The 21396-nt window shown below is 55.7% G+C and overlaps 1 protein-coding gene across 4 annotated transcripts; it reads right to left on the bottom strand.

The window, feature by feature from the left end:
• Positions 1–527: 527 nt before the first annotated feature.
• Positions 528–21047, bottom strand: ZNF385A (zinc finger protein 385A). Of its 4 annotated transcripts, none has more exons than XM_046013987.1 (8): positions 20972–21047; positions 14206–14342; positions 6699–6809; positions 4968–5130; positions 2849–3091; positions 2331–2500; positions 2029–2124; positions 528–1869 (listed from the first exon to the last, which is right to left on the bottom strand). In XM_046013987.1, the coding sequence occupies exons 1-8, from the start codon at positions 20979–20981 to the stop codon at positions 1639–1641; spliced, it is 1161 nt and encodes a 386-aa protein (XP_045869943.1). In that variant the 5' UTR covers positions 20982–21047; the 3' UTR covers positions 528–1638. The 4 variants fall into 4 exon arrangements, with proteins under 4 accessions (XP_045869943.1, XP_045869946.1, XP_045869945.1 ...); XM_046013990.1 differs by lacking the exon at positions 20972–21047 and adding an exon at positions 15461–15537; XM_046013989.1 differs by lacking the exon at positions 20972–21047 and having other exon boundaries at positions 6699–6822; positions 14206–14285.
• Positions 21048–21396: the final 349 nt, after the last annotated feature.

A 21396-nucleotide genomic window follows, 5' to 3' on the forward strand; every position in this document is an offset into this window, starting at 1 on the left:
GGGGAAGGACTAACTCAAGGTCACTATTTATGAGGCCCAGCAGTGCCTAGAGTTCAGATTCCTAGTCCCTGCCCCGACTTTTTTCCATTCCTTGTGTGTTGCTGGCGTGGGTTTCCCACCAGAGAGAGGCACAAAAGCCTGGATTCTTTCCTTTGTCTGAGACTGGATCTAGATGTGTTTCCCAGAATCGCGAGACACACCACGGGAGTGTCTTAGAGGGGGACTCTTTTTCCACGTCGTTGGCGCCGCCTGGTGGAGTTGTGGAGAATTCTCAACAGCCGGGGCTACAATCCGAGCCTTGGACTCGGAATGATTCCCCAGGGCCAAATTTACATTTACGCTGGGCGGGAGCCGGGGTGAGTGGGATTGGGATCCTCTGCTCGCTTTCCACAAGCCTCGGCTCTTGCCTTCTCCCACCGCCGTCTATCCGTCCCCATCCTCCTGGCCCCCTTTTCACCATACAGATCCATCTCCCGTTGGAATAGCTCCCCTACCAGGGAGCCAAGATTGAGAGTCTGAGTCTGGGGGACAGAGGGCAACGAATCCAGACTTTATTGTCGGGGAGAGGGAAAAGGGAAGACGTGGGTGGGGGCCCGGGGTTGCTACATCGTCAAGCATAAAGAGTTGATGGGGACGGGAAGGCCAGTGGGGGCCCGTCCCCCTCCCGGTCGGCTGCTGTAAGGGCTGACGACACGGAAACCACAGAGAGGGGAGGGAGGTCACGCCCCCGCCCGAGTTGTGCAGTTGGAGGTGTTCGGTGGTAGGGACAGCCATGAGGTCTAGGAGCGGGGACCGGGGAGGCTACAGACTCAGCGAATCCTGCGGAAAGGGGAGGGGCGGGGGCGAGGCTTCTATTGCTTTTTGCTCACAGTTTTGCGGAAGGCGAGGCGGGGGTGGGCTTGGACTGGACACACCCCTTGCCCCCCTCGGTACCCCTTGGGCGATGGGTGCTGGTGAAAAGAATGGAATCCAGACTGGGGAGGAAGGTGAGGGAAGGGTCTGTAGGGGCATCTACTTGGTCCCACCCAAGTGCCAGAGATGCCCCCAAGTGCTGCCCCCTGCGATGGGCCCAGGTAGACCTGGGGCTGGGGCATGGTGCGGGGCGGGCACAGTGAGGTTGCAGGCGGTAAAACCAAAGTGCTTTTGAGGGACCCAGGATCCCGTCCGCTCCCCTCCCCCTGCGGAGGATGGGGGTGTTCACGGAAGCGCTTCAGTTTGGGGGCAGGGGGCCGGAGTCCCAGAGTCCGCTTATTGCCAGGAAAATCCATTTCTGCCCCCCGGACTCCGACCATGGCTTGTGAACCCCGTTTTGTGCTAGGTTTGGGGGGGAAGGGCTGAATGGACATGGCTTTTGGGGGGGTGTCTCCAAGGGGGCTCGGGGGTGAGACGGCCCCCCCTTTTCTAGGGGAGAGGGAAGGGCAGGGGGCGGGGTTCCCTGAGATCTGGGGTGTTCCCCCCCTTCTGAAGCCCCCCTCCCCCGCTACCCCTCCCCTTTCCTGGAACCCCGTACCTCGGGGTGGGGGGGAAGGAGAGAGATCATTCAGGGAGTGCCGGGAGTAGGGGCAGGCTTGGAGCCTGGAAGCCTGGGTCCCGGCTGGAGGTGGGGGGGTTTGAATGGGAGGGGGGTTGGGGTTCAGGTCAGTAGGGGGAGAAGAGGATGGGTCCGTGCGCAGTTCGGATGGGCCCGGGGGCCGGGTGGAGCAAGGGGTGGGTGATGGGCGGTCCCTGGAGAAGAGGTGCGGCTGGGGCCGGGCGCAGGGACAGCGGGGAGCCTGCTGCCGCTGCCATCACCGCAGCCACCGCCAGGGGGCTGGGGAGCAGGCCACCGGCCAGGGACTTGGGCAGCTCCTTGGAGAAAGTCAGCGTGCCCTGCAGTGGGGAGAGGGGCGGGGAAAGAGAGAAGTCTTGCTGCGGCTCGCAAACCCCACCTCTCCCCGGGCCCGCCCGCGTTGCCTTCTCCCTCCAGTTCCGCCCCCACCCTCCCCCCCCGACCCCCCACGGCCGAATTCTCCCGTGCCCAGGCCTCACCGCCAGCTCCCCGGCGCCCCTAGGCTTCTTGTGACGGCTCAGTAGCGGGTTGGGCTTCCCGGCCACGCCATCTCGGTGCCGCCGGCTGGAAATGTGCTGTGGGATTGAGAGGATAGTGGGCTGTGAGCCACCGGGAAACGAGCAACGGATCCGCTGGTTGGCACACCCAAACACCGGGCTCCGCCCTTTCTGTGGCACCAAGGACAGACCCTGAGAGAAGCGCCCTCACCCAAGCTCCCTGTTCTCTTCCCCACTTAGTGAGTAGAGCTCTCTAGAATTCCTGGGAAAGGCCTTGGACCCACCTGTTTCAGTTGGACCTCCGAGTTGACCTTGACATTGCAGATCTCACAGTGGAAGGTTCGGTCCTGGGCAGGGGCCTCTGGTTCCCCAGGAGTTGGAGGCCCCAGACGAGGGTAAGCTTTGATGGGGCCCAGCCCACTTCGGGCCTCCAGAATTGTCTTGTGCTTAGTACCTGGAGCCCACAGAGGGCAGAAGGTAAGGGGTGGAGGAAAAATTTTCCAGGCCTACTAGATGACAAACACATTCCCAATTAAAAGATAGGGGACCATCAACTGTGGGGTTTTCCCCAGCCCCTTGGGATGCCCCCCAAACACAAGGTGGATCAGGGGAGAGTCACAGGTAAAGAAGTCAGGTGGAGGGGGAACCGAGAAAGTCAGTGACTAAGGAGGTGGGGAGATTATTTGGGAGGGAGATAGACTGGTCTTAGAGGGTCCAGGATGTTGGAAACCAGAGGAATTAGGAGGTAGGGAGCGGGAGGGGGCTGAGGACAGGGGAGTAGGGGTGGAAGGAGAGACCATACCTTTGTTATGAGCCTCAAGCTGGGATAGGGAGTTCACTGCCACCTTGCACAGAGCACAGTAGAGAAGCCGCTTGGCCTTTTCCTCTTCTTCCTTGCTGCCCCCAGGCAGGGAAGCTGGGGCTGGAGTCCCCCCTTCACCCTTGGTTGTACCCTGACCAGTCTCCGGAATGCTGGGAGGGGATGGGGAGCCAGGCTGTTTCTCTGGGGATCCTGGAGCTGGACCCAGTCCATTCTCCATGGAAACTGTTTTTAGGGGAAGAAACACAGGGGTCACCCCAGATGGTTTTTGGAGAAGATTCTTTATGTGGAGGAAACCCACCCCCATTTCCTGGAGGGCAAGGGCCCAGGAGTTCCCACCCTGTGACAACATGCATGCTCTCATGCCCTGGGCCAGAGCCAAATGTGGTCTAGCTGCTGCAGGCTGGGTGTGAGGCTCTGAGGCCTGGCTCGTTCTCCAGAAGCAGAGAATGGTTGAGGGGTCTGGCCCCACTTGCCCCCTCTTCAGGGTGAAGCTGGCACCTGGCCTAGCCATGGGGAGAGGCATGGAACAAGGATTCAGGCCTCAATGGCCTACCAGCCGGCCTGGGCTTCCTGCCTAACCAGCCCCTTCCCAGAGTCCTGCCCAGTCCCCAGGGAGGCATGTCAAAGAGCTCTAGGAAGGGGCAGAGGCAGCATGAGGAGAGGTTACAGACATGGCAAAAGGGAAATAGAAACAGCAGAACCGGAGAGGGAAGAGGGATGCAGGCTGCTCTATAATTCATGGCTTGATTAAACATGCACAGGCCCCAGCCCTCAGCGCTGGGTTCTGGCCTCTGTACAGGGGAAACTCTAGCACTCCCATTCTTGCTCCAGTGGCCGATCCAGTTTCCGGGTCGTGGGGAGGCTGGCAGTGGGGGTGGGGCACCTGTGGGAAGGGACCACCTGACCCCCGTAGGTGTGCATTTGCTTGTCCATCCTGCGAGCTTTCCCTTTATTTCTCTTGCTCATTTCTGTCATCCATTACCTCCACGTCAATCCAGATAGCACACCCACATCTCAATCTGGACAGGGCTTCACAGTTTACAAAAGTAGGGCAGGTATCATCATCTCCTTCGAGATGCACCATCAGAACTAATTCAATGAGGTAGTATACATAAAACACCTAGAACAGTGATGTTCAGGAAATGTCAGCTACCACTACCATGATCATCATCATTCCCATTTTACAGATGCTGCCAAGTTAAAAAATTATCAGACTAAGCAGCCAGAGCACAGTTAGAACTCAGCTCACCTGCCTGCCCTGTCTGTGCCTCTTTGTAGGATGTGAGTGTGTGTCTGTGTGTGCATGTGTGTGTGTTGAGAGTGGGGTCCTGGTTCCCATCTGATGAAGCAGATGCCTGGTTTTCATTCTGCTTAGGGTGGGGCAGAAAGGACAGGCAAGGATAAGAGGAAATGGGGCTCTTCAGTCTCCCTGGAGTTGGTCATGACTGGTATCTGATGTGGTAATCCCAGGATGCGGGTGGCTCATATCTTCCTGTCTTGATACTCCTTCCTTCCAATTTCTTGGCTGGGAGTATGATTGAAGATGGCCACCAGCCATGAGGGAGAAAGAATCTTAGAGCTGCTCTTTGTAAACCTGGAAAAGACCTCAAACATCCTAAAGTCTCACTCCCAGGAAAGAAAACTCTGGCCCAGTGAGGTCAAAAGATCAACCAAGATCATCTAGGGAGTGGCCTGAGTTTCCTGAGCTCTTAGTACCCCCCAGGCAGGTCCTGAGGTGTCCTGATTCCTTCCTGCCCCTCTCCCCAAGATGAAGGAGCCTCTCCCTGGATTTGATGGTTCCTTTTTTCTTGAGGAAGTTTGCCAGGTGGCCTCACCCTAGCCCCTCTCTGAGTCACTGGGCGGTGGGGAGAACAGACAGTGGGGACTCTGTCGAGAGGAGCCGGGGCAGGAGTGAGGGTGACAGGATGGAAATTCTCTATCACTGTGCTTGGCTCTAGGACTCACCTTGGTCAGGGTGGGGTAGGGGCTGAGGAAGAGGGAGATGAAAGCAGAAAATTCTAGGAAGTGGGGAAAGAACAGAGACAAGATCGGTTGAACAATGCGGGGGGAGGGTAGGGTGAGTGGGATCCAGACACACCTGGACGGGGGGCTACACCATCCCCGTTTGGGGGGGTGCTGCCAGGGGGAGCTGGGTCTCCAGGTTCCCGGATGCCAGGCTCCCTGCCTCGGGTCTTGGCAGCCTCGATGCCTTTGACTCTTCGGGCGTGGCGATTACCTTTGTAGTGTGCCTCCGCCTGGCTCTTTAGGGATGAAGGAAGAAAATGGAATCTGAGATCACCTTTAATCTGACCATTCTCCCCACAGAGCTCCTTCAGGTCCTGGGGTGGTCTCAGCAGGCTGCAGTGACTCTCACTGTACCAGTGAGATGTAAAGCCCTATGCCAAGGAGGGCTGGTTATTCCTGGGGTTCAGACTAGCTTCTCAAGCTTGAGTAGGTGGAAACCTAGATCCTTACCTAGCCCAGGCTCCACCCTACCACCACACCCAGGGCCTGGCTGCTGACTCTGGCTTCTCACCTAGTTCTGGTGAGGGAGGGTTACCCCAACCTATAATAGAATCCTAAATGGGACGGTCCTAGCAATCCAGCCAGCCAGCCAGCAATCTCTTGGCTCCCTGGCCCTCTTTGCCTATGTCTCCTGGTCCTGGGAGGCAGCCTTCACTGCTTCTATACTCAGGCTGGGAGTCCTAAAGAGCCCTGAGGTCTGGGCTCTCTCCTGACTACTTCCCCCTGGTTCTCATTTTTCCTGAAGCCTCTGTGGACACCCTGGAGGACCCTGGCCCCAAGCCCAGCTCTAGAGATAGAGACAGCAGTAGAGACAGCTGTCAAAACAGAGCCACTTGGTGGGGGAGGGAAAGGGAGGGCAAAAGAGGGGAAGGCTGCCTCCTATTGGCCCCCTGCCCCTCTAGTTCTCTGCCCTCCACCAATGAGTGGAGCCAGGGTTGGGAAAGAGGATGCCTGGGATTAAGGTAAAGGAAAGACCTAAAGTGGGGTTGGTCCTGGCTCTACCCTGACTCCTATGTATACCTCCTGCTAAGAACATACAGTCGTGGAGCCCCAAGATCACCCAGACAGGGACAGAGTAGAAATAAAAAGTGTGGATGAATCAAGAAGATTGACAGCCCAGGGGTGGGGCAGTGATGTGTGGAGCCTGGCATCATGGTATGTGTGTGTATGTGCGTGTGTGTGGACTGGGTAGAGAAACAGAATGTGCTTTATTTCCCCCAACTCAGCAGAATGAGGCTCTGCTGTTTTTCTCCAAAAGCTCTCAGAACTTGTATCCCAAAAAGTCCCCTCTAGACCCACACAGAAGTCCCAGGGGAGCCTCTGGGGAGGATGGCTGGAAGGCCTGACACCTAGGTTCTGTATTTTGGGTGGCCTCTCTCCATGGGAAAGTCTGTCATGGGAAAGGGTAGAGAGAGGAGGAAGCTGGGAGGTTAGAGTGAAGAGGGTGGGTGAGGGGAGGAGTTTAGCAGAGGTCATGGAGGCACAGGTTCTCTGCAGGGGACTCAGTGTCCTAACTCAGCCCAGTGCCCAAGGACTAGTGCTCCAGAGGCCACTCTCCCATGCAGACATGATGGCTACCTATGTTCTAAGAAGTTCTGAACCAGGGAAGCCTCAGTCACCAAGGGAGGGAGAGGTCAACCATAGAGGACTGGCTTACTTCATGTTGAAATATACAGCCACCTCTTGTCCCTCTCAAGTGCCTTCCATCCACCCCGCCCCTCCTGCAGTATCCCCATTCTTTGTTCCTCCCCTGACATCCCGTGGCTATCGCTGCCCCACACCCTTGAGCAGTTACGCTTCTTACCTGAGAATTGAAGCGGATCTGACAGACGTTACAGGAAATGATGGGCCGCTTGGTCTTGAGTAAGGGTCCCCCAAAAGTGTGGGAGAGTACAGCCTTCTGCACAGGGTCCATCTGTGGAGGCAGGCTGGGGTGAGCCAGGAACCCCAGCACAAGCTTATGTCCATCATCCCCCACACTGGTAGCAGCTGGGTTGAACCAAAATCCCCAGAACCTCCTCTCTAGCTCTCAGTTGGCCTGAGGGCTCTGAGCCTCAGTCCCCTGATTCTCTCCCAGGCCAATCTTCACCGCACCGGAAGGGACCTGAGGGATCAACTGGCCCCTTGCTCCCATCTCACAGAAAGTAGAAGTGGTTTGCCCAAGGTCATATGACGAGTTAACAGCAGAGCTAGTACTCGAACATGGACTGCTGTCTCAGTTCATCACACCATGATGATCCAACTCTCTTTTTGGCCTCTAGCTAGGCGAATCCACCAGAAGCTCAACTGATGGGAAGTCCCAAAGCACCCTAGATCCTAGGGCCTTTAACTGAGGCCTTTGAACTCTTTTGGCCCCACTCTGGTGCGAGATGTCTACCAAGACAAGCTTCTAGTCCCAGGAGACAGATATTCCCAGTTTCCCATCAGGTCCCGGGTTGCCCTAACACACTTCCTAGACCTCTTTAAGGCAGCAGGTCTAAAGGGAGTAAAAGAACTCCAGTGAGAACATGTGGCTGTAGCGAATACAGGGGAATTAGTGGGCGGGCGGGGGGGGGGGGGCGGGGGGAGGCTACTAAGAAGCTGGTCTGGTCTGAGGCAGCAGAGAGATCTGAACTCTTTCTCTGGGGCAGGGCTGTGGGACTGGGCGTGATTGGGAACCGTCTCTGCCCCCACCCTGGGTCAGCAGATGTCTTCGCAGTCTCCTGCCAAGAGTTCACAGGAGGAGGGGAGAGGATGGGAGTTTCTCTCTGAGGCCTTCAGCTATCAGGGGATGAAGCCAGGGGCCTAGAGGCATGAAAACTGCCTCGTGCACAGTCCTCCTCCCTTCTGGCCCCTAGGCTGCCAGGGAGAGGAGAGACTGGAATGTAGCCGAGACTGAGGATTGAGTGATGGCTGGGACCTCTCCTAAGGACGGGATGAAATTAGCGTTGAAGTTTTGTCTTCTAGGCGGAAGAATCAAGTGAAAAATAGTAGCTGGGACTTGGGGTTCCTTAGCTCCTCAGCTGAGCCCCTTCCCCGTTCCCAGGTCTTCATGGTTTCCATAAGACACTGGTGAGAGACAGAAACATGAGACAGGGGGAAGAAGGTGGTTGGAATCTGAAAAGTCCCTATATCCTGGCTGGTTGGGGGTAATGTCAGGAACGGGGCTTTAGATCCCTGTGAAATGGGCTGCCTGATTTAGTAGTAGTAGAGGCAGGAGCCATGACCAAGTTCAGATGACTGGTCTGACTGATAAGTGTCCCATCACTTGGTCTGTCCTTGGCTGGAAGCAGCCCCTTGCAGTAGCTCACTTTTCACCTCCTGGAAACCCAGGTCCTATTCAAAGAAAAGCCAAACAAGGGAAGAATGGGTGTGACTGTGTGTGTCTAGGCAGGCTGTGATCAATCTGTGCATGGGTGGAGTGTGAAGGAGTGTCATGTGCTGTGTGTACATCATTTATGTATCAACATTTCTGTGTTGGGGGCTTTGCCGACGCCATGAATGGTCAGGTTGTGTAATCTTCAGCTGTGTGTTTATCTGTGTGAATGTATGATGTGTTTGGCAGAAAGAAAGACAGACCAAGTTGGAGACAGGCTTTAATCAGAAAGGGGAGACAGTTGACTGCTCTCAGCTCCCAGTCCCCAGGCATCAGTCCTCCCTACCCAGAGATACCCCCTGCCCCCCACCAGCCCCCTGCCCCAGGGTTCTCCTCAGCCCCTGGGCTTCCTCACAAGCTGGGTGGGGAATGGAATTCAGCCCGAACAGAAACACAATCTGGGCCAGGAAACCTAAGTCGATGACAGCAATAGGGACAGAGGTGGGATGGAGAGGGGACAGCAGAGGCCCCAGTTCTGTCTCTGCCCCAGCCTGCTCCCCAGAGTGCCCTGAGGCTGACCTGTGGGCTGACTGTCCCAAAAACCATCCTGGAAGAATGGTCTCTGCCACACTTGGGTCCTTCCTCCCAGGCTGAGAGCCTTTTCTTCTGCACACACCCTTCTTCAGGTTTAAGTCCATAAACAACAGTTAGGAATGGGGGTGGGTGGGGAAGAGGGCACCAACCCAGGGCGGTGGGTCCTTCCTACCCTCTCCTCCAGGAACTGAGGAGACAGCAGGCTGAAGGCGAGGGCTCCTGGGCCCAATCCCTGCGCAGGTGGAATGTGAGCCACCGAAGTGCCGCTCCAGGCCAAGGTCAAGAGGCCCTGGTGACCTAGATGACGGCTCTCTGGGGAGGGGTGGAGGCTAGCATCTCCCACAGCCCATTCCCCTCCAGAGCCCCTTCCTTGGGATTTTGGCCTAGACACTGCTTGGAAAGGTCCACAAAAACATTCCTTTCCCACCTGCCCTCCAACAGCACACATGAAGGGGAATGGCTCCCTGAAGCTGGGGCAAAATGAATCAGGAAGGGCAAGGGGGAGGGAAGGAGGAAACCAGATCAGGAACACAAGGGGGGGGGGGCACGATTATATTTCCTTCCATTGCCCTTTATCTGATGGAAACCGCTGCCCCTTGTTTGACCACCCCACTTCCCCATCCTCCCCCCTCCCCCCCATAAAGGTGAAAAGGGAATGAGGGTGGAATCTCAGGGATGGGAAGAATTGAAATAGGAAAGAGAGAGAGCTAGGGGGTGTCTAAAGAGCAGGTGGAAGCTGGTGGGGGAGGGATGCTGGGAAGGGGAGAGATGCCGGGATGGGATAAGAGGGCTCTAAGCGGCGTGGTAATTTGAGGGTACATGTAAGACCTGATGGGAAGGCTGAAGATCTGGGGGACTCCAAGGATCCGAGAAGCAGAGGTGGGGGTATCCAGTATGGTGGCAACAGTCTGGGGGTGCCAGCTGGGATCCAGAGATTGGTTGGGACCGCGCCAGCTATGGGGGATGGGCCAGATAACCCGAGGACCAAGTGAAAGGAGAGGTAGCCCGCCTGCCAGGGGCGGGCGGGGATGTGGGGGGGGGGGGACGCTGCGGCAGCGTCGGGAGTCAGGGAGAGAGGAGGGGCCGGGTGGCTTACCCTGCGGGACCCCGGGGGCTGCGACTCCATGGCCCGGGGCGGCGGACCCGGGCGGGGCACCCGAGCCTGGCCGGGCCTGGCAGGCGGGGGACGCAGCAATCGTTGCCCGGGTGGCTCGGGGCTGTGCGGCCGGTCGGGCCAGAGAAGGGGAGGCGGTGCCGGCCGGGACCAGAGCCCGCCCTGGAGGCGGGGCCGAGGGCGGGCCACGGACGGGGGTGGGGCTAGGGAGCCAGCGAGGGATGAAGCGGGCCTGGGGTGAAAAGAGGAGAGGAGGGGGTGTCCGTATCCAGATACACTTTCCAGGGTAGACCTTGCCCTGGCGCTCAGCCCGGCGACCGTGTATTGACCAGGTGACCTCGGCTTCCTCCACTGAGGACTCTTCCTGGGTCCAGTGTCCCCACTGGACCCACCAATCCTATGGACGACTCTGTTTCTCTAGCTCGGACGTTCTTCTCCTTTCTCCTCTCTCCTTCCATCCCCTCCGCCCTGGCCTTCGCTCCTTTGCTAACAACCTCTCTTCCAGGTCCCCAAACGACCCTTCTCCTCTTCCCTCTAAACACTACCCCTTTGTCCTTTTTACACGTCACTTCTACTAAGGAAGGGAAATTGAGCCCAGGTACCTAGGTGTCAGGCATTGCGCTCTCAGCGACTCCTCTGAACGGTGGAGTTCGGGGGCGTTCAGAGCAGAAGCGACCTCAGACTGGGGACATCATCCCTAACCTTTTCCCACCTCAACCCGTCGCCCGCCACCTGCTGGACAACCAGGTTCCCAAAGAGCTTATGTTTCGTGCACTTGCTGCCCTCTCGTGGTCGAGTAGGGGCAGCACTGGTGGCTGAGGGACAGGAGGGCAGATCAACCCACTCCCCCAGACACCTGCTCATCCTCTCGGGACCTCTCACCTCTCATCCTAGGTTTCCCCCTCTCTCATCTCTGGATCTCACCCTCTCCCATTCCACCTAGGACAGAGAGAAGAGTGAAGCGGGGGTGCTGGAGGTAGAGAGAGGTTGTCTTTGGGAGACAATGAGGGACATCCAAGGGCAGAGGAAAGCATAATGTGGCAAAGGGTCTAAGAGGGAGGAACTGCCCCAGTAGGAGAGAGATCTGGAGGTCTTAGTCCAGGGAGGGGGAGACTCTGTGATGAATAATAAAACCATGGCCACCCCACCACCATCACCAGCTAATGCTGATTGAGCCCTTGCAATGTACCAGCCTCTATACTGAGCTCTTTGCATGGATTATCTAATTTAATCTTCACAACCACTATTCAGAATAAGTACTATCATTATATTCATTTTATAGATGAGGGAACTGAGGTTTAGAGAGGTTAAATAATTTGCCCAAGGTCATAAGCTAGTAAGTGGCTGAACTGGGATTTGAATTTAAAGCTGGGCTGCCTGACTCCAAAGCCATGCACTTAACTGCTGCACAGTACTGCCAACGGGCTGTCTGCAGCTTTTCTGCAGTCCTCATTCCCCTGCAGAATTTGACACTATTGATGCAGCCCGCCACACTCTCTCCCTTGGCTTCTCCAACTCTACAGGAACCAGGTTGCATCCCCACCCCCTCCAGTGGCTCTTCCATTTCCTTTGCTGGAGCCTCCTCCTGTTCCCACTGCCTAATTCTACTTGTTCCAAAAGGCCGAGGCTTTGGCCATACTACCTTTCTCTCTCTGATCCTCTCTTAAATGAAAATAATAGCAATAATATACTAATCCTAGCGACTAACACGGAACACTTACTTTGGGCCAGGCATTACGATTATGTGATACAATTCTCCCAACAGCCTTGTGTGTTGATACTATTACTATCTAGTTTTTTTTTTTTAAAGATTTTATTTATTTATTTGACAGAGAGAGATCACAAATAGACAGAGAGGCAGGCAGAGAGAGAGAGAGGGAAGCAGGCTCGCCGCTGAGCAGAGAGCCCGATGCGGGACTCGATGATCCTGAGATCCTGATCCTGAGATCAGGGTCCCAGGACCCTGAGATCATGACCTGAGCCGAAGGCAGCGGCTTAACCCACTGAGCCACCCAGGCGCCCCTACTATCTAGTTTTTACAGCTGGTAAAATTCAGGTTCAGAGTGGTGAAGCAATTTGCCTAAGGTCACACAGCCAGTACTTTTGGAATGTCAATTCAAATCCTGCCAGCCAGATGCCAAAATTGGTGCTGCTCAAAGCTCCGCACTCTCCCAGCTTATCAGCACTCATGGCTTTAAATAGCTAGTCCCTGCTAGAGGCAGTGGGGCCTGAGCTCTGTGGGAGTCAGAAAGCCTGAACTATCCATGTGAATTGACTAGCTTTGTGACATTGGACAAGTCACCTAACCTCTCTGGTCTGTGTTTCCTCATCTAATAAAATGGGGGAAATGACATTGGAGACCTAAGGGTAAATGTAAATAAGGTGTGTAGACCAGGGGGTGGGGGGTGTGGGACACGGGTGGGTGTGGGAGGGTAGCGGGTAGAAGGAAGTATTCTCAGCCCCTTCTGGTCCAGCCAAACTGAATCAATTGCCCTTCTTCAAGGGCTCTTTTCTAGCCCTTGTTCATGCTGTTTGCTTCAGTCTGGAATGTTCTCTAAGGTCCCTTTTAAAATCCTGCTAATAATTCTTCAAAGCCCAAATCATATGTCACCTCCAGGTTCAATCTCTTTTCCTCTGTTCTCTTTCTCCTGTTCAGCTCTGGTTGGTCCCTTAGGCACTGCCTCATTCAGCTAGTCTTTCCTGACACCCCGCTTGGGCTCCCATACAAGCTAAATGCCTCTGACACAGCTCTTTTCACCCTATAGGGTAGCTGTTCACTTGTTATCATTCCTACTGAGCATGAGCTCCCCAAGGGCACAGACAGTCCCATACCCATGACACCTGGTACGGTGCCCAGCACCTAGTAGTTGCTCAAAATTTTTTTTGTTCACTTGAACCATTGTCAGTGTCTCTCTCACAATATTTGGAACTCTTGCTCTGTTTTGTGTTACAGATCACTGCATAGATGTCGATATTTCTCCCCTGAATATAAGGTCTTTCAAGATTGGACCTTGTCATTTTTCCCCTCATGTCTCCATCGTATCTAGAACAGTGCCTTACTTATAGTCAGAACTCAATTTCCTCATCTGTGAAACAGCGATAAAACAACAGCTTCCCTATGGAGTTGAATCATACCTTTGGCACATACCATGTCAACTGCAGTAAATTACTAAACCCTTCTGAGCTTTAGTTTCTGCCTTGTATGTGAAACAGGAATCCTAATGTCTACTTTGTTGAGTTGTGGTGAAGATGAAGAGCGATCAGGTATAGAAACACCTACTACAGTGCCTGGTGCGTCATTGAAACTCAGTCAATGTTTGTAGCTGAATATGGTTTGATGATGGGTTATCTGAGCTGAATAAAACTGACTTCCCCCAAACCTTTAGCTCAAGCCCACTCGCCAGGACCCAAATCTCAACTGTCTTTTGGACGTTTCCAGCTCAACATCCCACTCGTACACCAGCTCACCATGTCCTAAAGTGAGCTCAATAGCCCACTCCGGACCAGCTTCCTCCTTCAAACCCCTGCCCCTGTCAAGGTGACTTCCAGTCACAGAGGTTTGAGTCCTGGAGTCAGTCTTTACTCATCCTCTCCCTTTTCCCCGAACCCCCAAATACCAGTTGGTCACCATGGCCTAGGAATATTTCCTTGGAAACACCTTGCCACTCCCCTTCCTATACACTCACACACCCCTACCACTGGCCCAGTCTGGACTTCAGGCTTCCACGCAGGCCCGGCTTTGCTCCTCTATCCTCTGCTCCCTTTCAACCAGCTATCCCACCCACCTTGCCCAAATGCTGCTCTTATCAAGTCACGTTCCTGTTCAGGAATGGATGATGGCTCCCTATTTCATACTGTATTCAATCTAGACAACTTTGCTAGCCCTCTAAGCCCTACCCCTATTGACCCTCCCCATCCAGCTGTGGATGCGAGAGAGCTAGAATTTACAAACAGGCAGGCTTGTTCCCTCCTTCTGGGTTTAGCACCTATCCCCCCTTCCACCTCTCTGGAGTCACAATCACCTCTCTAGGTCTCATTTCTCCTCTAGATGTTGGACTCAATGAGAGGATTCATATAAAACAGGTAGCACAGGATCTGGCTCAGAGTGAGACCTCAGCAAATATTAGCTATCGTTGTTATTGTGGTTAGTAGTGTACCAAATAGCCAAAAATGCTTGTAGAAGTCAGGAAGACGGGGTCCTAAGAGGACCTAAGGAATTAGACACAGAGAAGAGGGCAGGGGTGAGTTGGAGGGAAAGAAGGAGCCAGGGGGAGGGTAGGGCAGGCAGGCAGGCAGGCTTCTACTCACAGTGTTGTAGTTGCTGAAGAGGCCCAGGGTGGGGGCCGGCTCCAGTGGAAAGGGCAGGATCTGCTTGAGGTCCAGTGGGGGCTGCATGATGGGGGGCTGCCGAAGCAGAGGGAGGGGCCCTGCCCGGCTCAGGCTGCCTGAAGTGCAGAGAAAGCATTACGTGGGGCAGGAATATTGAAGCTTGGGAGCCCCGCCCAAACCCATCTGTCCCACTCCCCAGCTGGGCCCCCCACACTCAGAAGTGTGACCCCCGTGGTGCACACACACTTCCCCTGCTTGCTGTCTCCGGAGCAATGGAGCACAGTGCCCTGTGGGCCCAGGGGAGGGTGCAGACCAGTCCTTCCCTTCTGGGTGGTTTTCACTTCCCCCTTCTCCAGCCTCCCTCCCTCCCCCAAGACCTTTAGGCATCTTACAGACCCAGGAAGAGCACAGACTTTCTCTTGTGGACCTTCTCTGCTGGATCAGCAGGACTCCAGAGCCCCATGGCACCAGTCACTCCCTTCTTCTGGTTTGGTTTTCCCCCAAGGAATCCCAAAGGCTAAGTCTCACCCCAGGGAGGACAGAGTCAGGTGGGTGATTCATCCCACTACCCAGAGGGAAATATTGAGGCATAGATTTGGAGGAGGGCTACTGAGTCAGGCTGCCCAAAGAGCTATGATTTGTGCTGGCCAGAAATCCTGGTTAATCATGGACATCTCTGGGGGTCGGTAATAGGTGGGTGGCATTTGCTCTGGAAGGTGGACTGCCTGGGCCCATTCTCAGAGCAACCCCCCCCCCACCTTCCTGTCTTCCCTCAGGCCCCTTTCTCTTACTGTGAGCGTTCAGCTCCAGCTTTTGGCAGGAGGAACTGCCAGCCTGGCCTCTGGGAGGGGAATGCCTGGGTCTGACCCCAAGGGGAAATGAAAGTCCAGGCTAGCCACTCCACCACCCACCCACCCTGGAAACCTTTTTCTCCTCCCCCCAGAGCCATGGGAGGAAACTTGCCAGGGTCGAAAGAGGGTGGGCCAAAGGCCCTCAGGACCCCTCTGGGCTTCCACTAGCCCAGCTCCTTTCTGCGACCTCGCTGTCCACCAGTCAGGGAATTCTGGCTGCCCTTTACTGCTCTAGCAACCTCTGCCAACAACAGGGGTTCCCAGGAACAAAGGCAAAGCTAGGAGGCTGTATGCTCGGCCCCGTCCTCCCTTGACCTTACTGGAGCAGAGGGTACCCCGGGATCCTTTCTTGCTGCCTCCACAGAGACTGCCCCTTTGCATACCTTCAGTTTCTGGTGCCTGCTGCCCCCAGGCGGTGGCCTGGCCCTGGCCCCCCAGGGGCCTGGGCCTGAGAGAGTGCCCTTCCCTTGGTTCTGCCCCCTGCCCCTTCTCTTGCCAGCCCCCCTCCCCCCCAGTCTAGTCAGTAGAATCAGCCAATCAGAGTCCTGGAAAAGTGGGGCAGAGGGGAGGGCGGGGGAGCAGGGATTAGGGAATCAGAGGCTGGAGGGAGGGGGTGGGGAGGGCTCAGGCACAGCTGGGGGCAGGGAGCTGGTCCAGAAAGGTTTGGAGGGGTCTGTCTCTTCTGCCAGGGTGGGTGGCCAGGGTACCTGAGGTCAAGGCTGCTGGGAGCTTGGGGTTTAGATGGCTAGGGGTCGAAGGAAAGGGCAGGATGCTTGGCTTTAGCCCTTGGGCGACTGGGGGTCTGTAAACCCTGTGTGGGTTCCCTCCTCTGCCACCTCAGAGTTGGGATGGGATAGGGGGAGAGGAGAGACAGACAGACACACAGACAAAAGCGAATGAGAGAGAATAGGAAAGAATGACAGAAGCAGGAGTAAGTGATTGAGAAAAAAGACATAGATACTGAGAGAGAAAAGGATAATGAACAACAGAGAGAGATGGAAGAGAGTGAAATAAGAGAGGGAAAAAGAGACTGCTGAAAAGCTGGACACAGAGCTAGAGACCAGGGAAGAAAGACAGAAAGAGCAAGAAAAGGAGAGAGAAGCGAGGGATGGACAGTCTGAGGGGCAGTCTGACCACCTCTCCTTCCTGGTCTGTCCCCTCAGGGCTTCTCCCCTCTGCATGCACCACCGCCCCCCCCCCCACCAAGCCTGGCACAGCAGACCAGGGCAGCCTTAACGAGCCCTGGGCAGCATCAGGAATGGTGAGAGAAACCTGAGCGCTCCCAGAGTCCCGGGCACACAGCACCCACCCCTAGCAGCTGGTTTGGGGCTGGCACTTGCCCCACCCCAGAGCAGCTCAGCTCCTTGACCCCTTTCCCTAACTCCAGACTCTCTGAAGCCCCAACACTCACACACCCATCTCAGAAGATGAGATGAGGGCGCCTGGATGGCTCAGTTGGTGGAATGTCTGCCTTTAGCTTGGGTCATGGTCTTAGGGTCCTGGGATTGAGTCCTGCATGGGGCTCCCTGCTCAGGAAGGAGTCTGTTTCTCCCTGTCCCTCTCGCCCAGCTTGTGTTCTCTTTCTCTCTCAAATAGTTAAATAAAATCTTTAAGAAAAAAAAAAGAAAGAAAGAAAGAAAGAAAAAGAAGACAGAGATGAGTTCTAGAAAAGGCAGTAGAAAAAAAAAAGTATTGTGGAGCCACTATGTGCCAGGCAATGAGTTCTGAGTATTATCACATTTAATCTCTGAGGCAGCTATGATTCTATGGAGGTAGCTGATACTGTTTTCCCCATCAGACATATGAGGAAACTGAGGCTCAGGAAACTTAAAAACCTTGGCTGATGTAACATAGCCTTTAAGTATCAGGACTGGGATTTAAATCAAGATTGTCATGCTCTGTAGCAAATTCTTTCACGGCTACATAACCCCCGAAGGACTCTAATCTCACTTGGAAGGCATGGAGATGAGATCCAAGCACAGGATTCCATCTTGTTCAAGGAGAGAAAAGGGAGAGCAAGGTCCCTGCATTTCCTGGGGTTGGAGGAAAATAAATGGCAGCGATTCAGTTCCCTATGGCCAGCACTTCAACTTTTCCACTGACAGGAGCCCTGGAGGGAAGGAAGGAGGGGAGGGAAGTGGGGGCAGGGGTTGAAATGAGGATGGAGTGAGGCAAGGAAGCAAGGTGGGCAAGCAGAGATTCACCTGTCTCCCTCCTGATTTTTGGGTCTACTGTGCTATGAGATGGGAAGAGAGGCTGATGGCAGCTCATGGGCAGAGTGGGCAGAAGCAGGGCTCCCGTTTCAGGTGGGCTCTCCCCTTCCCTAAGAATAACAGTTGCCCCTTTTCGAGGGCTTCCTATATGCCAGGCACTGGACATACACGGTCTCCCTGAGGATGGCCCCAAGGCTCAGGAGCTGGGTGACAAGTTCATTTGGCAAAAGAGAGCCACAGCACTGCCACAAGGAGTTGTTGAGAGGATTGAACGAGTCGATGGAAATTGCTGGCATGTTACAAAGGGAACTCAATAAATGTTTGCTAGATAAATGAGTCCTCATCTTATCGATGACAACAATCAGCTCTGAGAGGGGGAGTTACTTGACCAAGGTCACGCAGCTAGTGAGGGACTTGAACCTGTCTATCTGGCTCCAGAGACAGGGTTTTCAAGCACTACACTTTTGTGGGTAGACTAGGGATGGGGTATGGGGGTGGGGACGGGCAGAAACATAGTGAGGGCTGGGGAAGCAGGAAATGAGGTAGGGCTTCTGACATCTGGCTAGGTGAGGGCTTCAGGTAGGTTTGGAGGCTTCTGACATCAGGCTAGGTGAGGGCTTCAGGTGGGTTTGGAGGGGGTAGGAGATCGAAATGCTGTCAGGCAGGGCAGGGAGGAGCTGGGGCCTGGCTGGGGCCTGGCTGGGGCAGGCCTCTCCAGAGGGAAGCTCATTAGAGTAATTACCTCCAACAGATAGAGCCCCACCCAGCTCTGTGGGGAATTGCCAAACGCTTTATTAAAGACAGTTCCCAATGCACTTTAGAGGGGGTGAACTCTCAGACCCTTGGCTGGATGTCCATCTGTCCCTTTCTTTGTCCTATCTAGCCCTAAGCACTTTGATCCTGCTCAGGTTTCCCCTCTAGCACCCAGCCACAACCAAGCCACATCTCACTCCTTCCATCCCACTGATGTCTGGTCTTTTCCTTCCTCCCTTCCCCAGAAATTCTGGCCAGGTCAGAGTCCCAGACCCTTGGCTGTCTTAGGTCAGGCCTGTGGCCTCAAGCCCTTGTGGTAAGAATGGGAGTGTCTGCCATGAGCTGGCTCAGGGAGTGGTCCTGTCTGGAAGGAACAGGAGTCAGGAAAGGTGTCAGGGTAGGACTTTGAGTTAGTGCTAGTCTTGAAGGTTGTGCCAGGTGAGAGTGGGATGAGAGAGAGGTCTTGGGATTAGGGTTGCAAGTAGTATTAGGGCCCCAACCTAAGGTGGTGAGAAGCATGGGGTCAGCACTGGGTTAAGATGGGAATTGAACTCTGGGGCCAAGGGAGGAACTGGACTGGGGTCTGGACTGGGCTCTCATCTCTAACCCTTCTTTTTCTTCAGGCCTTTGGGCCTCTTCTGCCTCCCCAGCAATGCCTAAAATTGGGGAATTGGGGGGAGAGCCTCGAATCCCTCCATCTTGACATCTTGACCAAATCCTATGTATCTGTTCCCTTCTGCCTCAACTTCCCTGATCTGGACAGGAGGCAGGCTGAGGGCTGGAAAAGCTTTGAAGTCAAAGATTAAAGCAACAAGGGGATGATTATGAACAACTACTTAAAATATCGTCCTTAATAACCCTAGGGTGGTTGTAGGCAGGGCAGGGCTAAAGGGAGGAGGTGGCTAGGAAGAGGAGAGAGAGATGATCCCTGGGAAATCTTCACAATCTGACAGGAAAGGACCTCCTTCAATGCCACCCCCCCCCCCCCCCCGGCCAAAGGCCCAGTTGGAGAGGACAGTAAGAAAGGCCCAGAAGAGGGAATTGAGCCCAGAACCACCATCTGCTTAAACTTAGGTCCATGGTCTAGATCTTGAACAGGTAGGCGGGGCCCCACCATTTGGTCAGGGCCACCATGCACATGGACTCAGTAGACCTCAGCATTTGGAACAGAAAAACTTATTGTGGGCCTTGGGAGTGGGGCCTGAGCCCAGTGGGCAGGCAGAAGGAGGGAATTAACTACAGGGTCCTCTAGGAGATGTGATGGGGGTCCAACTGGTGTACCCAGGTACGGCGTCTTGGTCAGGTCTGAGCAGGTCCCTGAGTCCGTCTTTTGAGCCCACTGACCAAGGGAAGTGCTGCTGTCACTGGCCTGTTCTGGATAAGCATGAGGCTGCCTCTGGGGCCCCTGCCCAGGGTGGAGCACACACGCTCTGCAGGGATTGCAGAGGTTGGAGGAATGTGGAGTCCGAGTTCTGGGGACCTGAGTCCAAGATGTGTTGGTGAGGGTCACTTTAGGGCGGGGACAGTCTCCAGAGTTGGGTGAGGAATCTCTTCTTTGCTGGAGATATTTGCGGGAAAAAGGCAGGCAGCCAGTCATTCATGCCTCCGTTCCCTTGTTCACTGAGTAGGTATGATGGAGTGCATAACATGGTGAGAGAGGGAAGAGATACAGGAGGGGGAGAGAAAAAGATGGAGGAAGGAGGTCATAAGGGGAGAAAGCCCACAAGTGGGAAGTCAAGAGGTGGAAGGAAAGAAGGGAAGCAAAAGAGCCAGGGAGGCAAACAACAGAGGGACCCAGCAGAGGGCTGAGGCAGGAGCCAGGAAGCCCTGGGGCGCAAGCATGGAGCCAGGTGTCCCCAGTGGGAGGCAGGGAGTGTGTGGGCCTGCTGTGAGGGAGGGGTGTCTCCCACCATAAACAGGGCCCAGGAACTGGCCTAACCAGGGCAGAGGTCAGAGGTCAGAGGTCAGAGGACATAACAGGCCAGTGACTATTGTGGAGGCAGGGGCCTGGAGACCAGGGGAGCTGAGAAGGAGTCCAGGCGCACAGCTAGTCCCTCTCCTCCCCCACCCCAGGGCTCCCTTCCGATGTAGGTCATGAGGATGGGGTGGCTGTGGCTGAAGGGTTGTCAGAGCCCCGCAGGGGCTCCCCTCCCCCATCCTTACTCTCTCCGTTGCTCCTTGTCCCCTGGTGCCCCCGGCCCAAGGCAGGGGAGGGGGTGGGGGAAGAAGGAAGAAGAAGGAAGCCGGGAAGGATGGGCCCAGGCAGCCAGAGCAGAGGGAGAGGGGCAGGTCCCGGCGTGTTGGGGCAGGATGGCTGCGGAGGCAGGATTGGAGCCGCAGGGGCCCCGGGATGGACAGTTTCCCACCCCTGCTTCTCCCCAGCCCCTTATCTCCGACCCTCAGGTTCCCACCTCCCACCACACACACCTCGAAGATACACCCACCATCTTTTCCCCGCCCGCCCCCCACTTCCTCCTTTCCCTCTTATCCTGGGCCCAGAAGGATGTCGGAGTGTCTGAGCTAAGGGTGGGGGAGGGAGTGTGTGTGTGGCGGGGGTGGGGGGGTGGGGGGAGACGGGTCAGAACCTTTCCCTCAACTCCACCAGGCCAAGACCAGCTCTCTCCCCCAGCCTCTCGTAGACCGTCATATAATATTCATGAGCCTCATGAATACGCAATGTCCTCATTATGGGGCCGGGGTCTCACTCGGCTCGGCTTTCCCCTTCACCACTCCCTAAATCACCCAGAGAAGCGGCAGCTTGGGGAGAAGGGGAAGAGGGGACCCCCAGATGTGGAGCCAGATGAAGGGGGAGGGGGAACCGGTTGCTGACGGGCGGCCGCAGTCACCGCGGTGCCGGGAGGTTGGGAGGGGTGACCTACTGAGAGGGACCCAAGAGCCCCGGAGCCCAGAGCCGCAGAGCCCACTCACCGAGGATCATGTTGGGGACCCAGGCGCCCGGGGTTCAGCGTCGCTCTGTCCCGGGGGCCGTTCTGGCCGGGCTGGGGGTACTGGGGGAGGAGTCGGGGAGGAGCAGAGGCCGGCCCAGGCGGAGCGGGGGCGGAGCCCGCAGCAGGTGAAGACGGGAGGAGGGGGAACCCGGGCACCCTGGGCTCCAGGAGGGGGCGTCTCGGCCGCTCCTTGCCCCTCCCGCTTTCTCTCCCACTTGCCTGGGTTCCCGGGAAGGGCTGAGTCTGAGGGCAGGAAGTCTGGTCATGAGCTGATATGGGGTGAGGGAATGCCTGAGTACTCCGGGGAGGGATGGGGCCTGGGTTGGGTGGGACACCTGGGTCCTCTTCAGAGTGATAGGCTGGGCAGGGTCTGTGTAGAGGAGGGCAGGGAATGCTAAGGTCCTT

This window comes from Meles meles, chromosome 7, assembly GCF_922984935.1.
Source record: "Meles meles chromosome 7, mMelMel3.1 paternal haplotype, whole genome shotgun sequence".
NCBI lineage: Eukaryota > Metazoa > Chordata > Mammalia > Carnivora > Mustelidae > Meles > Meles meles.